At 43.4% G+C, this 18,726-nt stretch overlaps 1 protein-coding gene across 1 annotated transcript in view; it reads left to right on the top strand.

The window, feature by feature from the left end:
* The first annotated feature begins 1,297 nt into the window (after positions 1 to 1,297).
* The window catches only part of TMEM47 (transmembrane protein 47), a 238,507-nt gene continuing 221,078 nt past the window's right edge, over positions 1,298 to 18,726 (top strand). Inside the window, exon 1 of the mRNA XM_075336510.1 lies at positions 1,298 to 1,915. Within this exon, the coding sequence (XP_075192625.1) occupies positions 1,696 to 1,915 (220 nt within the window). The 5' untranslated portion in view covers positions 1,298 to 1,695. The remainder of the gene's footprint in view (positions 1,916 to 18,726) is intronic.

Raw genomic sequence — 18,726 nt, 5'->3', positions numbered from 1 at the left:
GGTACCCAGGAGAAGTGGTTGCCGGTGGAGTACGGCGGAGTATGGTAAAGTACTCCCGGAACAATGCACCGACGGGCTACAAGACCTTAGGACACGAAAGAGCTTCAAGCCGATCTGTTAACACCTGCACAGCAAAAGGGACCATCAAGGACCTTGCTGACCCTAAAGAATCTGAAGACTCAGTAACAAAGGGAGAACCGGGGACAGGACCACAGACTCCAACCCCACAGGGTTCACGCTACCGTCAGGCGGACAGAAGTGGACAAACCACAGAACAGGGACCCCAGTGATCTATACCACAGGGACCCACTTACCAGAGACAGGTGCAGGGGAGGAAGGTACCAGAACAACAGACTGGCACTGGGACGAAGGGGACCTGGAGGAGAAACCAGCCGGCCTCGGGCAACCAGTTAACATCTCAAGTGAGTAAACCAGTTGCACTGAATACCTGTCTGGACTCCTTCTTCACACGCCCACTGCACCATACACCCGCAGGGGCAATACCCTACTTGCGGAGGGATTACCATATTTGCTGCTAATACCATCGGCCCAAGTAGAGACATTTTGCAGCGGCGGCTCCCTACATATAGCCGCAACACCGCAAGTGGCGTCACAAATGGACTTTATTCACCAATCCCCTGTAAATATCCCCATTGCAAAAAGGGCCCAGGGCACGGAACCGGGTAACTGCCACCACTGTGATATTCCCAATAGAGACTCTGCTTGAAACCGAGTACCCCATATCCCTGGTTGCTACATTTCCATCAATTTCAGCAATTTTTCCTGCCCCACAGCCCTCCTGATAGAGTCTTCCGGAAAAATGCTTGTTTCCCATTAACTTTCATTATACTCGTTACTCAATTTGAGCCTGTCCGAGCGTCCGACCTGCTCGATTTGACTATTGAGCACTGAAGAATTTTAGGGCTTGCTCATCACTAATAAACTATTCATCACTAGTAAACTATACAAAAATTGTGTCATGCTTAGAAATACGGCACAATGTGCATTTATCATTTTCAACTCCATATCTGCTCTAGATACTATGAGTGAAAGTTTTTATAAATGGACAATAAATTCCTTCTTGTCAAACAACAGATGGAAGCATCAGAATAAAATGTCTAAACTTAAAATTCTACTCCAATCAAAGCAGTGAGAGGCTACAGGAAGGCAGCAGTCCTCATCCAGCAGAAGCTACAGAGCTAAGGCACATTAGAGCCCATCTGCCTGCTGTTCTCCAGCCTCTACATGCCTCTCATTGTCACCATGCTCCCCTGCCTGTCCCTCCTCTGGAGCACACAGTGACGTCAGCACTTTGGCCGGTGCCCTCTTTGCAGCCAGCAGGAGGAGAAGGAGAGAAAGCGGAGAAGAAGAAAGGCAAAGAAAGGAGAGGAAGGAGGGAGGGAGTTATGCAAAGACGGAGGTCACTGGGTAACAGTTCTCTTCTGTCCTGGAGCAAGGAGCAGCCAGCAGCATCTGAGTCAAGGGAAACAAGTGGGAGACGCAGAAGAAGGAGGCAGAGAGCAGCTCTAGCTCCTACAGAAGGCATCAAACAAGCCTGCTCCACCTGAGCTCCTGCCCACAGCCTGCACTCACTTTGTCACTTCGCTGGCATCAGACACAGTGTACAGTGCCACCTTCTCCTGCACTGCATCCTTCCCTCCTGTATTCCCTTTCTGCTGGTCCTGGCTGGGGGTCATGGCTTCTTCTGCCAGCGGGATGGAGGAGGTCCGCTCCTCGGTGCTCACTCCTCTGAAGCTGGTGGGACTTGTGTGCATCTTCCTGGCCCTGTGTCTGGACATCGGAGCCGTTCTGAGCCCAGCCTGGGTGACGGCGGACAACCAGTACTACCTGTCCCTATGGGAGTCTTGTAAGAAACTAGGCAACGACTGGAAGTGTGATTCCACCCTGCAGAGCGGTGAGCTACTTCTCCAGCCACCTACACACCAGCCCAGATCCACTGCCCTGACACTTGCTACACTTTCCCCTGCTCTTCTGCACCCACACACCAGGCTTGGCAGACATCCATGTTATAGGAACCTACACACCAGCCCTGATCCACTGCCCTGACACTTACTACACTTTCCCCTGCTCTTCTGCACCCACACCAGGCTGGGCAGACATCCATGTTATAGGAACCTACACACCAGCCCAGATCCACTGCCCTGACACTTGCTACACTTTCCCCTGCTCTTCTGCACCTACACCAGGCTGGGCAGACATACATGTTATAGGAACCTACACATCAGCCCAGATCCACTGCCCTGACACTTGCTACACTTTCCCCTGCTCTTCTGCACCTACACCAGGCTGGGCAGACATACATGTTATAGGAACCTACACACCAGCCCAGATCCACTGCCCTGACACTTGCTACACTTTCCCCTGCTCTTCTGCACCCACACCAGGCTGGGCAGACATCCATGTTATAGGAACCTACACATCAGCCCAGATCCACTGCCCTGACACTTACTACACTTTCCCCTGCTCTTCTGCACCCACACCAGGCTGGGCAGACATCCATGTTATAGGAACCTACACACCAGCCCTGATCCACTGCCCTGACACTTACTACACTTTCCCCTGCTCCTCTGCACCCACACCAGGCTGGGCAGACATCCATGTTATAGGAACCTACACATCAGCCCAGATCCACTGCCCTGACACTTACTACACTTTCCCCTGCTCCTCTGCACCCACACCAGGCTGGGCAGACATCCATGTTATAGGAACCTACACACCAGCCAGATCCACTGCCCTGACACTACACTTTCCCCTGCTCTTCTGCACCCACACCAGGCTGGGCAGACATCCATGTTATAGGAACCTACACATCAGCCCAGATCCACTGCCCTGACACTTACTACACTTTCCCCTGCTCTTCTGCACCCACACCAGGCTGGGCAGACATCCATGTTATAGGAACCTACACATCAGCCCAGATCCACTGCCCTGACACTTGCTACACTTTCCCCTGCTCCTCTGCACCCACACCAGGCTGGGCAGACATCCATGTTATAGGAACCTACACACCAGCCAGATCCACTGCCCTGACACTTGCTACACTTTCCCCTGCTCTTCTGCACCCACACCAGGCTGGGCAGACATCCATGTTATAGGAGCTCTGTGTGTTAGATAAGGATGCAATGTATGGTGTGCAGAAAGTTCCAGACTGAGCCTAACTTCATATGTGAAGTGTGTGCAGGTGGTGACAGGCACTGCCCTTTGTCCACTGAATTATTATGGCTCTTCTGATCCATCATTTTCAGGGTGTCTATTATCACAACACATCAATACTGACCTGACACTCACTAGTTCTAACTGAATAGAAGTTTTGAGGGTGAGAAAAGTATCCTATACCCTCCCCACAGCATTCAATTAGCAGGATTGCCACAGTATCGCATCCTGCTGTATAGAGCCATTTATGTAGATCTGGTGTGGTGCTCACATCCTAGTGCTAGGCTGAAATCTTCTTTGTTTATCCTATAACATGGAATTGTTTATTTCCTGTCACAATGATAAATATCACTTCCTGGAATCTATTGATAAACTGCAGTTACATTGTGCCACACTGTTCTGTTTACTCCAAGTGATCGTATTAACTATATTATTGCCCTGATCTATCCATAAAAAGTCTTATTTAGAGGAGATGAATCATCAGATACAGCAGGTCTCCTAGTCAATTACAATCCAGAGGCAGACCTAGCCAGAATGCAGCGTAAGCCTTCATTACATGGTATGAGGAAGGTGATGGTTACAATAAAATAACAAAAGTGCTTCTTTTCTTCTAGTAAAGCAAATACATTCATTATGGATGACTCCGGAGTGTAACCAGGCTGCCATTAGTGCTGGATTTATCCATCTCATTCACTCAGAGGGTTATCTGTACTCTATACATTGGCAATGGCTCCTTCTGCATCTGCTCCTGCATCATTAGTTTTTATAGAAGACTCATAATATACATTATGGTTATTACGCTCAGCAAAACGCAGAATTAATAATGTCTTCTTATCCAAGTTACTCATGCGCAGTCATTGAAATATTTACATATTTTGTTATTTATGTTGTATATTTATATATATTTTATGTGTATATTTATGTTGTTTTTTTACCCCATATTTGTTAGGCTACTTTCACACATCAGTTTTTCGGCATCAGGCACAATCCGGCGTGTGCCTGATGCAACGGACGCGGCGCAGAATATGCAAAAACGGATGCGTCTGATCCTTTTATTTTTATAGTTACGGTATACCTGATCTGTCAAAAAACGAATCCGGCGCATCCGTTTTTGCATCCGTTTCGTCCATTTTTTTTACTGGATCCGTTTTTCTTTCAATAAATTGGAGCATGCTCAGTTTACAAAAACGGATCCGTTTTTTGCCGCTTCGGCGTCCATAGGCTTCCATTGTAAATCACACTGTATCGCGCCGGAGCCGATGCAATGCGTTTTTTTGTCAGAGACAAAAAACGTTACAAGAGACATTCCATCCGGCCGCCGCTTTAGCCAATTACGACGGATCCGGCAAAAGCCGGATGCAACGCAAGGCCATCAGGCATAATCCAGCGCTAATACAAATCAATGGGGATAAAACGGATCCGGCGCCGGATCTGTTTTATCCGTTTTTTTCCGGATTGTGCCTGATGGAAAAAAACTGATGTGTGAAAGTTGCCTATTACTTGGCTCATTCTTCGTGTATTATTTTAAGTTTTGTTCTCGGTGCAATTGGAAATCTCTGCTACAACATTTTGTTGATTATGGATTCTAAGTGCAGACAATCCTCCCCATTAAGTGTCATCTATTGTCCCACTTCATTGACTTTCTGTTATAATATCCAGGGTCTCCAGACACATTTTCTCTTTACTTCAGATGGGAAAGGACTTAAAAAGAAGTATTTGCATTTGATAGCAGCTGCATTATTTTTTTTCGCAGGCGTGTTTGAGGGATTGTGTAAGACTCTATGTGAATAAGTTGAGAGGCCATGACAAAGCTTGTTGTGGAGAATACAAGGTGCCTCATGCTATTTCTAAAGGCTCAATTCATGTCAGCTGTCTGCTTTTTTTGTGCTGGCAAACAAAGGAATTGCTAGACAATATGAAAGTGCTTCTTTTTTCACACACTTCATAAGAAACAGATGTGATTGTTCCTCACCCCTATATATTCGTCTTCACTTTGGTGAAAGTTTGCACAAGGAGGTTTTTTTTTGGGCTAAGGAATATTTTGGACATTTCAAGGTCATTAGACTAACCAATTTTTTCTTGAGTAAATGAATAATTATGCCCGAACAGTCCTTTTATGTCTGACATCTGTGGCTTTCTAAAGGTGCATAAAGAGGCAGTTGTGGGGTTTTCGTGCCCCCTCTCAGCCCCATTGTATCCTAATGATATGAGAAAAAATGGCAGCACTAAAGAAAATGTGCCCTGTGTAACTTTCCCCCAAAAAAGAATGATTGTGGTTAATCTGATGATGAAAATGGAATTAAACAGCTAGGGACATACCAAACCCAGCACTGTCCTTACTATGGTTACCACAGTGTATTTTCTTTCTTACTTAACCAAAGCTCCTCATGTGGTAGCACTGAGAACGTTCACATATTTGGGAGCTGGATTCTGTTCAAGTTCTCATACAGTAATTGAATCCTTTCGAGTGATGTTTTGTGCTAGTTGTTTTCCCATTTGGTATGCTGTGGAATAACGTCCTAAAAGCAGTTATGTGAAGGCAGATTCCTGTGGCTGTTCTGCAAACACAGCTCATACAATCCTGGATGCGAGTAAGCACTTTAAATGTTTAGTATGTGCAGACCATTCGAGATTTTATTGTAACAATATGTCACAGAAGACAAAAATAAATATACATTCTAGCTACTTTGTAATATAGCCAGTTTTCAGCGATCGAAGACCAGGGTAAAAGAGAGTTCAAATAAAAAAAAAAGTATAATATTGGATATAGGCTAGGAAATAAATACTGCTAAATAAAAAGTACGGGAAAACTCAATAATTGTGTAAAGCAAAAAAAAAAAAATAAAGTGCAGTAAGGTTGTGTCTCCAAAGTACCTACCTATTTGTACTCACTATACTTTTAATGCCAGGGCCACACAGGGACTAATGTGATCTTCGCATGACACTCGGCTCACGCTGGCAGCACAGCGGGAGCCGAGTGTCATGCGAGTGTCACTGCGACTGAGTGATCTCCCTCTCTTCTCCGTTGTTGACTATTGCCATTCTCGCCCTGCACTCGTGGACACTGGTGTACTGCGAGTGCAGTGCGATCTTTCTCTCACCCCATAGACTTGAGTGGGTTCGAGAGAAACTAGGAACGCATTACAGTCGCAGCATGCTGCGATTGTTATCTCGGTCCGATTAGGGCTGAGAAAATAATCGCTCATGGGTGCTGGCACATAGGCTAATATTAGTCCGAGTGGAATGTGATATTTTATCGCATTCCACTTGCTCCAATTTTCATGCCGTGTGTCTTAGGCCTAAAGAGTACTGTCTGATACTCGCGTGTTCATTCTGAATAGCATGTGCAATGGAAGTCAATGGGGAAAAAAATCGTAATGTAAGGAATAACCCGAATTCCACACTATTCACTACTCACACGAATAGTACGGCATTCGGGTTACTTGTTACATTGCGAGTATTCCCCATTGACTTGCATTGCACATGTTATTTGGAACAAATACGCGAGTATTAGACAGTACTCGTTATGAGTATAGCGAGTACAAGTAGTTAGGTACTCATTCAACTCAATTGCTGAGCCTTTGGAACGGATGCTTTAGTACAGTGTTCGCCAAGTCCGATCCTCCTGAGCCACCAACAGTCATGTTTTTAGAGTTTCCTTACCATTGCCCTAGTGAAGATTCCTTGACCTTTGCAATATTAAGGAATTCCTGAAATCATCCACTGTTTGTGGTTCCTGAGAACTGAATTTGGGGAACACTGCTCCAGTAGATATCTTGGGGGTTGCAACCACTGCTGAGACTGGTCTTCCTTAAAGGTGTCAGGTGCAATGCAATATGCACCCAGAACCACAAGCACTTCTGGCTGCATATTGCTAACCCCTGCCTAGCAGTCCCAGCCTATAGTAGCATAGATAAAGGGATCTTTAGAAAAAGTATTTCTAAAGATCCCATATCATATACTAATGAGGCCAGCAACTAGTCACAAGGGAGCTACTGTCCCCTGGCTAGTCAGCTCCCTTGGCATGTAAGCATGCCCCTGTGGGTGTGCTAACATGCTAATGAATGCACAAAGTCAGAGGATGGTGGTGCTCACCTCTGCTGCCACGTCTGAGTCCTCGATTTCGCTCAGTGCGCAAGAACTGAACTTTTGGTCATGCGCACTAGATGGTTTTGAAGTCAGGATGCCAGGATGACAACATGCTAAGGGGGCCAACCAACCAAGGGAAGTAACGCCCTTGCGACTAGTCGCTGGCCTCATTAGCATATGATAAAAGATCTTTAGAAATACTTTTTCTAAAGATCTCTTTATGAATGCTACTAGATACAGGGACTGTTAGGCAGGGATTAGCAATATGCAACCAGAACTGCTCGTGGTTCTGAGTGCATATTGCACCTGACAGGTTCCCTTTCATTTTTTTTTTCCTTTTTAGATGAATAGATAGGTAGATGTATAAAAGTCCACTAGATGATCCTCTACGTCAATGGATTACATGGATAGACATTGATTTGAATATATGTGTAGTTGCTTGTGGTTTTCCCTAGTGATAAACGTTGATCACCAGTATTAGAGGCCTGAACCTTTTTGAAGATGAGTTTCCTGTGACGATATATTGGTGACATTCTATGACTTATTGATATATGGCCACTTATGTATGATTGCCATTTGTACAGCCTATATTGGTGGCATGTTAAGACTAACCAATATATGGGCCGATATTTATGGTGGTATATGTGCTGCAACTATAATTAGCAACGTGGCATTGAGGCCAGATTCAGATTGCCTTTGTAAAAATTGGACTTGATTGGTTATGTCTATTAGCTCTATGCACTCATCCATCTCATTCATGGGATCGATGCTGCCTGCCATTGCTAGCACTATTCTGTTTCATAACATAGACCAAAACATTAGTAATGAGCGAGCACTTAAATGCTTGAGTGTTCCGTACTCGACTCGACTTGGTAAGACACTCAGACAAGCTTGACATGAATAACGAGCATTATGAAAAGCCAATTATTGGGTCTCCGCTAACATACAGCCCGCCAGAAACATAGCATTTCCGGCGAGAGGGAGGGCATTTTTTTTTGTCACACTACGTCCAAGGACATTGTTTTAACCTCCGGGGGAGCTATTCAGAGGCTGTAAATGGCTCACCCTGGGGCTCCTGCACACATCATGCATTTAAACAAACCTGTGTGTTGGTTGTTGTTTCATGGCTGAAAAATCCGAGTACACGCGATACTCAGTGAGCTCCGCAATCACCCCCATGCTCGATCGAGTAATGAGCAGTGACGAGCACGTTCGCCCATCGCTACAGAATAGTAAATACCTGAGGTCTGGGTGGAAAATTGTTCATAGGTTAAAACTGGTCAGTATTTTGTCTGTGTGCAGTCAGACAACAAACGGACTGAAAATACACACCGATTGGTGTATAACATAGACTAGAACAGTACAAATGTCAGGTGTGCAAAATCATTTACCGTATATGCTTAAAGTGGTGAATATTATGTCTGTGTGGTCTGGTGGGCACATGGGCAACAAAAAAACTGAAAATACACCCATCTAAATAAGGCCTACATACCACAATGGGGGAAACCTTGAAAATGTAAATCTTTGAGGTTATACTCATTTTAAAACTAAGATTTTCTGAAATGTTTCAGAATCTTGAAAACATCCTTTCTGAATAGATTCTATTGTGACTGCTTTTAGTTTTATGTCTAGAACATACCAGGTTTGTTATAGTCTAATATTTCTACATTTCCTGAGGCAATGTGCCTCATTGGACATCTTTAATCACGCAACTAGTTTCAGAACTAGTTATGTTTCGACAGCTGAGAAAAACCAGCTGAATTAAAATCCGATTATAGACTCTGCTGTGTTTTAGGCAGGCAGAATTGTACAAGAGAGTTTAAGGCTGTGTGACGTTGTTATTCCTTGTGCGCATGCTGTATTTTTTTCTACGTTTTTTTCCATGTTTTTCGGGTGCAGTTTTGGTCCTAAAACTGCATGCATTTCGTTCCACATCAAAGTCTATGAGATTTCATTTTTGCAGTGCTCACGTTGCAGGTTTTTTTGGCTGCATCTTTGTGGTGACCACAAAGATGCAGCATGTCAATTCTTTTTGTGTTTTCTCGCTGCGTTTCGAGGACTGGCAGATTAATACCCCTCTGACTCTGGGTCAGTATCTAGCCAGATGCCGGTCCCTTATAAAGTCTAAGGAGACCAGAATTTGGCGCAAAGGGGTAAGAGCGAGCGCTTCATACTTACCAAGTCACCAGGGCAGCTGTCACACTGCTCCTGTGGCCTCTCCTTCTTCCTGGGCCTCTCATTAAGCTTAGGCTCATACATATTGACTGCTTCCCTCGCTGAAGTGAGTTCACGATCAACGGTGACATCACTCAGGTTATCCGCGGGCACATCTGGAGTTTTCCATCTGTGACCAAAAATCATCTGAGTGACCTTCAGATGAAGCGTTTTTGCCACGGATGTATTTTTTTGGGGGTCAAAAATGGGCATCTTTGTGGTCACCACAAAGATACAACGTGCTCAGTAGCCTTAGGCTGCTTTCACACTTCCGTTATTTTGCATCAGTCACAATCCGTTTTGTGACTGATGTGATGGATGCGTTGGAGATTGTGGTACAACTGATGGGACGGATCCATTAAAAAACTAATCCGTTGTAGCAGTTTGTACCAGAATCCAGCTGTGGCCACGGGTAACCTGAGTGACGCCACCACTGACAGCGCTACTCACTTCAGAGCTGAAAGCGTCGTGGGACCTCGTTTGGATTACGCCGGACCTGGAGGGGTATTTGGGGATTAAAAAAGTTGTGAAAGAGGGTGTTTTTATGTCTTTTATTAAATAAAGGATTTTTTGGTGCTTGTGTTTATTTACTTTTACTACAGATTAATCATTGGAGATGTCTCATAGACGCCTGCCGTGATTAACTTAGGACTTAGTGGCAGCTATGGGCTGCCATTAACTTCTTATTACCCCGATTGCCACCGCACCAGGGCAATTCGGGATGAGCCATGTAAAGTCCTGGGACTGTCGCATCTAATAAATGCGACAATTCCGGGTGGCTGCTGGCTGATATTTTTAGGCTGGGGGGCTCCCCATAACGTGGGGCTCCCCATCCTGAGAATACCAGCCTTCAGCCGTGTGGCTTTACCTTGGCTGGTATCAAAATTGGGGGGGACAGCACGCTGTTTTATTTTTTATTATTTATTTATTTATTGTACTGCACAACATAGACCCGCCCACCTGCGGCTGTGATTGGTTGCAGTGAGACAGCTGTCACTCAGCATGGGGGCGCGTCTGATTGCGACCAATCATAGGCGCCGATTGGCGGGGGAAGCAGTAAATATGTGTCGCCCGGGGACCAGGGGGTACTCAGATCCGGGCCACGGAGTCACTTCTGTGGGTATCACGGTGGCGTGACCCGGTCTGTGATCCCAGGCTCCACAGTAAAAGGAGATTTGGTAAGGGAGATTGTCCGTGACGCCACCCACGGTTGTGGTGAGGTTGTGACACCACCGCTGCTCTGGACGGGGATCCCGGGAGTGATGGTATGGAGCAGCTAGATGTTAGTTCTCCCCTCCGTGGGTAGGGGGTTGGTTGTCCCGGGGCCCAGTGAGGTAGGTGGATGGGTAGCAGGCGGGTTATAGGGCCTGGTGAGGTTCAGGGTCGCGGGGGCAGCGCGGTGCCGCACGGCACGGTGGTACTCACTCAGCCGGTAATGATGATGACACAGTTCTCAGTAAAACACACGGCTGGATGGACGGGTCCCACAGACGGCTGCGGTTACTGTTTCTCCCCTGACCCAGTTTGGTGGTGTAAGTCCTTTCTTGCACCCTCTGTACGCTCCTCCTGCGCTCTGGTTTCCAGCTGGCTCCCCGATTCAGTACCGGTGGGCCACCGCCCAGCCCCGGCTACCTACGGTTCCACCAACTGTCTGCCCGGCTCCCTCCAGACGGCCACTACCGCCTGCCTCACTCTCTGCACGGGGGCCTTAGGCTCCAACCTAAGCCCCTGTCTGCGTCTGCCTCACTGCAGACCTCCTCTCTCTTCCTCTACCTGAACTTGACTGGGCTTCTTTCCTGCCTCGGCCAGCCAAACTCCTGGTCTCCATCTCCTAACTCCGCCCACCTGGTGTGTCTGTCTGAGCCCGAGGAAGAAAGCAGGTCACTTTGGGGATGTCTGCTGTGAACTGCTGGGGGTGGGGGTGTGTGTGTGTTGTTATCTGTGGCCCCTGGCTTGTCCAGGGCGCCACAAATACAAGATGGAATAATGAGCTGTTGGCAGGAGCAATGTGACAGCTGTGCATCGCCGTGCCGGAGATCGGTGATCGGTGAGTATGAGAGAGCGGGTGAGAGGGAGCGACCGACGGAGAGAGAGAGACTAACATCAACAGAGAGAGACCGACCAACAGACAGAGAGAGAGACCGACAGACAGAGAGACCAACACCGACAGAGAGAGAGAGAGAGACTGACCGAGTGACAGACAGAGAGAGAGAGACCGACAGACAGAGAGAGAGAGAGATATTTCCTAACCAGAAAGTAAACATCTGAGCATGCTCTGTTGCTAAAAGACGGAATCATCACCGGAATCCGTCTTTTGACGGATTGGTCGGATTCAGGCGACCATAGGCTTCCATTATAACCAAGGACAGATGGTGACAGAATCCTGCGCACTGCGTTTTTTTGATGCTACAAAAAATGTTGCATTCTGCGTTGCTTCTGCCCTCCGGTCAGTCATTCCATGACTGATGAGTCGCATATAGCATGCAACGCAGGGCCATCAGTTGCAATCTGTTGTTAGTACAAGTCTAAGGGGAAAAAATGGAATCCTGCAAAATATTTTGCACTGTATTTCCTAATGGCAACTGATGCAAAACAACGGAAGTGTGAAAGCAGCCTTATTGTGGTTTTTTTTTATGCATTTTTGAGTGCAGATTTGTCACAAAACCTGAAGGGAATCCTAATGCCAGTAAAGTCAATGAGAATCCTGAGTTGTGATGCACATGTTGAGTATTTTCTCCTTGAAAATTTGATGCAGAAATAAATCTGCAGCATATCAATTCTTTCAGTGTTTTTGCTTCAGATTTCACGAATGGGAAAATCTGCACCAAAAACACCCGGCAAAAAATGTATCGAAAGTGTGAAATCTAATGTATGTGTGGGGATATACCTACAGAGCATATTCACCTGCCCTGCAGATTTGATAGGGGCTGCAAATCAGAAAATGGGAGGATTTCCTGCAAGATTTCCTCAATAATATTTGCAGCGTAACTGCAACATGGGAACATATCCTGAATGTAAAGGATTTTGCAGTAGGTAACATCATGATGTGCAGATCTAACAATGCTTTGAAAATTACATTTTTCATGCCATTGCCATATGTTCGGTGAGTTGAGTTGCTTTATGATTAACCCCATGAATAGTTACACTGATTGCATCATCTCTTTATGATTTGTGCTAAGTGACAAATTAATACATTGACAAACTATGTATTGCTACATCTGTTACAGCATCCACTTTCTCCCAGGGTGGTTTACATGGCACAAAATCACTTCTACTGGTAATGTTGTCATCATTAACATACATTAACATATATATTCAGCTGATGTGCCCTAAGCTTGAATGATAACATGAAATTAATAATGCAAAGTTCCTCAAACATTGTTCTTTTATGTCAGATTAGCAATTAAAAGTCAATATTTAAATTTTAGACTTCGGGCTAGTGGCTAATTAAAAACAGCAACAATGTTTCATATGAGGTATAAAAAATGGTCTAGCCGGCCAATACAGTATAAGAATGGCACTATTTTCTTTAGATGTGTTTCAATATTCCTTGTGAACTAAGTGGCCTATGCTGATACATAAGAAAAAGTATCCAGATAGGAATAGTATTGTGCTGGTGATATACCTATCTCAGAAGATTTTCTAGACTAAAGCGGGCTTTACACACTGCGACATCGCTAGCATCGGCTAGCGATGACGAGCGCGATAGCACCCGCCCCCGTTGTAGGTGCGATATTGTGTGATCGCTGCCGTAGCGAACATTATCGCTACGGAAGCGTCATTCGCACATACCTGTGCAACGAATTCGCTATGACCGCCGAACAATACCTCCCTCAAGGGAGAGGTGCGTTCGGCATCATAGCGATGTCACTGCCGCGTCACTAAGCGGCCGGCCAATAGAAGCGGAGGGGCGAAGATGAGCAGGACGTAACATCCCGCCCACCTCTTTCCTTCCGCATTGCCGGTGGACGGAGGTAAGGAGATGTTCATCGCTCCTGCGGTGTCACACATAGCGATGTGTGCTGCTGCAGGAACGACGAACAATATCGCTAATAAGCAATTTAATGATTTTTTGATTCAGGACGATCTCTCCGCTGTGAACGATTTTGGCCACTTTTGCGATTGACTAAGGTCGCTCGTACGTGTCACATGCGATGTCATTAACGTCGCCGGATGTGCGTCACAAACACCGTGACCCGACGATAATACGATAACGATATCGTAGCGTGTAAAGCCCGCTTAAGTACACTTTTGACAAACTCCACAGACTTTAAAAAGTTAAAATTAATCTTGAAAATAGTGAGACACATAATAAAAAGGTAAAGTTGGGAATCTGCATGATAACTGATGGAGGTACTCACAGCTTGTATCTAACGGATGATTTAGATGTCCATTTATTATTTTGCGTGCAAGTGCAATCCTTGTTTCTCACTGATAGCACTCCTACCTATGATAGTAAATTCACATGTTCATTATTTTCCGTGGACCGAGTGGTCAGAATTGTTTCTTTTGCATCAATATGTCTGATTTGATGTCTGTGGGTCTGTGAAAAAATTGGATCTCACTCAGATCTCATCCAAGTGTGGTTCAATTTTCCTGGACTGTTGAATAGGAAAAGAATAGATCATTTGTTTTTTCATTAGCAAGAAAAACAAATGAAACTCATAACGAACTCGGGCCAAACTCTGATAAAACATGGATGGAACTCGGACCAAAATCACTGGTTCAACTCAATTAGTTTTTCTTGTACATGAAAAAATAGATGTCTGAATAAACCCTATGGTCAGGGTCACACGACCATAGATTTTCTCATCTGAGAATGACACTGATCAGAGTTTGATCGGAGTGTCAGCTTTCTGTGATCTGAGTCTCTCGGATGTGAGAATCAGAGTCCACTCTGTAGAGAAAAGGGAGAACAAAATTTCTCCATTGTCTCCATTCTGGAAGTCCGTAGAAATCAAACTGCACTCTGACATTATCCGAGTCCTGTCCAATGATTTTGACGCACCCATAAATTTGAACTGAAAAATGCAGTCAAAATGCATCCAAAATGCAGCATTTTGGATGCTTTTTGAAACCCACATGCAGTGACAAAAAGCTGCTTTTTATTTGCCACGCCAGAACGCAATGTGTGCACATACCCTAAGGCTATATGCGCACAATGCAGTTTTTGTTGCTTTTTTGTGTTTTTTTTTGGTGCAATTTTGTTGTCAGCAAGGTCTGACTTTTGATTTCCCAGTAAAGTCTATGAGAAATCAGATTTGCTGTGCGCATGTTGCATTTTTTTTGTCTACAGTTTATGTCACAAACTTCTGAAAAAAAAATGCAGCATGTTCATTCTTCTTGCTTTTTTGTCACAGTTTTGTCACATTTTTTATACTAACAATGACACATGAAGTCAGAATTGACAAAAACGCGACATAAAAGCACCAAAAATGCACCATCATTACAAGTTTTTTGGCTTTGACAAGGTGCAGTTTTGGTTGCAGTTTGAGTGTGGTTAAAACTGCAGTGTGCATATGTAGCCTAAAGATTTTGTTGTAGAAATTTTTAGCAAAAATTAGCTCCATTCATCTGAATAAGGTTATTTCAGATTAGTGTGATAGTTGCAGACCTTTCAGCAACAAATCCAGCAGCTAATATGCAACATGGTAATATAACCTAATTCCTAAGGCTATGTGCACACGCTGCGGATTTACCGAGGATTTTGCTGAGAAAACGTGTCTAAGGCTATGTGCGCACAGTGCGTTTTTCGCGGCGTTTTTGCACGTTTTTCGGGTGCGTTTTTGGCCTCAAAACTGCAGGACTTTGCTTCCCCAGCAAAGTCTATGAGTTTTCATTTTTGCTGTCCGCACACATCTGTTTTTTTTACCTGCGTTTTTGAGTTTAAAAAAAAAAATGGACATGTCAGTTCTTTCCTGCGTTTTTCTGCGTTTTCCGCCCATGCAATGCATTTGAAAAACGCAGAGATCAAAAACGCAGCCAAAAACGCACCAAATCGCGGCAAAAACGCATGCGTTTTTTCGACGCAGGTGCGTTTTTGTGCGTTTTTAGCGGCCAAAAACGCACAAAAACGCAGCGTCAAAAAGACGCAGTGTGCGCACATAGCCTAACATTGCGGCAGTCATTCCCCAACAAATCCAATGGGTTTTAAAATATGCTGTGCGCATACTACTTTTTTTATACCCGCGGATTTACCCGTGGATTTTCCGCTGCAGAATTAATGAGCATGTCACTTCTTTTCTGCAGGTACCTGCGGTTTTTGCCATAGATAATGGTAAAAATCCGCAGGGACCAACCTGCGGTAAATCCGCGGCAAACCGCGGTAAAACCACATACAGATTTCGCTGAGGTTTTGGTGCGGTTTTTTACCGCGGGTGCACGATTCTTTAAGAGGGTCCGGATTTTCCTTAAGAAAAAGTCACTTTCTAGTGCGCACATAGCCTTAAATGGGAAAATCGTGTTATGAAAAGTGTGTGTTTAGTCACAAGGTTAGAGGATTTTCTGCATGGACTTGAGCATACCATGCAATTTATAGATGACCGATCACTTGAATTGCTGACATGTAAAATAAATTTTACTTGCAATGACCAAATTGAAAAAATGTGTGGCCAGACATAGATTGTCAATAGTGATGAGCAAACACTACCATGATTGGGAGCTCAGTACTCGTAATCAGCAGGTCAGACGCTTGGACGAGCTCAATTGTTTACTGAGTGTAATGGAAGTCAATGTGGAACACAAGGATTTTTCAGAAAAATCTTCTTTGACTTCCATTATACTTGGTTAACAAGTCGAGTTCGTCCAAGCATCTATTTGTTACGATTACTGAGCCTTGAGGTAGCATGGTAGTGCCCGTTCATCACTAAACTCAGCATAGGATTATCAGGGATGGAGTGTATAAGATTTCCATTGGCAGATTTAGTGTCTTCTCCTTTCGCCTTAGTATTTTACTAAGTTTTTATCTATATGACAATCCATGCTCTACTTTTCTACTATGCTCTTTTGTCAGGGGATTTCTTTCATGCATCTTAAATAACATTATGGGGTGCAATAGTATTTAGACAGAGATGAATGCAAATCTCCAGATTTTGAAGATAAAAGAAAAAAATCTATGTAAAATATGTATTTAATTATATGAAATTCACATTTGAAAATTCCACATTCCAGAAAGAAGCAAACCACCTGCTGCCATAACCGAGCCAGACATGTTATATCCATTACAAGATGTTTTCATGAGTGGTTCATTGGGATCTTCATGTGTATGCCTCATCTATAGGGTATCCCATCACAGTTCATGCTATATCACGGCTACAATATTTCTTTTTGATAATGGCTATTCTTCTCGATTTGGGAAACCCATTCATTTTCTAGATTGTCTGTGATGTTCATTCCATTGGTCACGCGTTCACAAGTTCCAGTGTGAGATTACAGAGCAGTTACAAACCTTGTGACTGTACGTTCTGTGAGTAACACTTTACACTGACAGGTCTGCAAAATAGCTTACTCCTGGCAAAACTAACACAGGGGGACAGAGCCAGGCTGTTCTGAGCCGAGTCTGGTGTGAAGCATGTGATACATTAACCAGTCTGCACAAAGAGGTTTTGACTAGGAGCCTGCAGGAAAAGGATCGCCAGCCTGTATGAATATGGACTTGTCCTATGTAGCGTGGTTTGGCACAAATCTCGTGGCCACTTTCAAGCTTTAGATTCATGTGGTTATTTAAACCAAGAGGACTCGGAAATTTAAACACATATTATAATTAGGGATGATCGAATACTTCGATTATTCAGCTTAGCGAATATTTTCCGAATACCTCGCCGCTATTCGTCTATTCGCGAATATTCGATGCGCAATGTAAGTCTATGGGAAACCCGAATAACAACTATTCGGCACTATTCGGGCTTCCCATAGACTTACATTGCGCATCGAATAGTCGAATAGCGGCGAGGTATTTGGAAATTATTCGCAAAGCCAAATATATGAGGTATTCGATCATCCCTAATTATAATATAAAAAAAAAATCATATAGCAATCAAGTAAGAAGCCTCCCAGCCTCTTGACGATATGTTATCTGAATATCTGAATACTTTATACTGTATATCCATATACAACGGATGCATTGCAATAATATGCCTGGAATAATACACTGAATGCAGCTTTCATTCATTTTAAAGTATAGTACTTTCTATAAAGAAGAGATTCTTCAAGGTAAAAGAACGTGCAACATTTTTGACTTATAACCCTATTATTGCGCCTTATAAAAAAGTGTGAATCATAATAATATGTTGCTAAAGCGTGTCAAGAAGTTATTATTATTATTAGACTTGCATTTGCTTATGTGTGCAGTCATATTCAAGATTCTCAACGCCTACTGTTACAGGGGAAACTGTGGCAGGGATTGCATGCAAACAATCCTTGCCTCCATTGAGCTAGCATAGGGGTTAAGTAAAACATTTTAATATAACAAATACTGTTGTAAGATACTATGTGTAAAGGCATCAATTGAGTGGTTTCATATGTGATTTTTATTTTAAAAAAAAATAAAATAAATATATATATATATATATATATATATATGGTATATATATATATATATATATATATATATATATATATATATATATATATATATGTGTGTATATATATATATATATATATATATATATATATATAAATAAATATATGTATGTATATATATATATATATATATATGTATATATATATATATATATATATATATATATATATTTTGTGACATCTGCCTTTTTAGGAAAAAAATAAAATTTAATTGTAAAATGTCTGTAGGTCAAAAGTAAAAACTCAAATTCAATAATTCTATGTATAACATTGCAAAAGAGGAATACGTGAAACTATGAGGTTATGTGCATATGTTGAGTATTTGGTTACAGAAATTTCTGCACCATTTATGCATCTCTTGGCAGCAAAATTGCAGCCCAAAAGGGCACTTTTTTCATGCGTTTTTGCATGCATTGTTCAATTGAATTCAATGAGTGAAAAACGCAAGCAAAAAAAGCTGAAGGAATTGACATGATGCGGATTATTTTCTGCACCAAATCTGCAAGGAAAAACTACTCAACGTGGGCACTTCACGTCATAAGGAATTTTTTTCAGTTATGTGAAAAATCTGCACTCAAAAACACAAAAATGTGATAATAATAATGCACTGTGTGCACACAGCCTAAAAGTCTTCAACTAAAAACCAATGAATTGGAGTGACTTTTTGTT

Source organism: Anomaloglossus baeobatrachus, chromosome 2, assembly GCF_048569485.1.
Source record: "Anomaloglossus baeobatrachus isolate aAnoBae1 chromosome 2, aAnoBae1.hap1, whole genome shotgun sequence".
Lineage (NCBI taxonomy): Eukaryota > Metazoa > Chordata > Amphibia > Anura > Aromobatidae > Anomaloglossus > Anomaloglossus baeobatrachus.
This window is presented reverse-complemented; position numbering and strand designations above follow the sequence as displayed.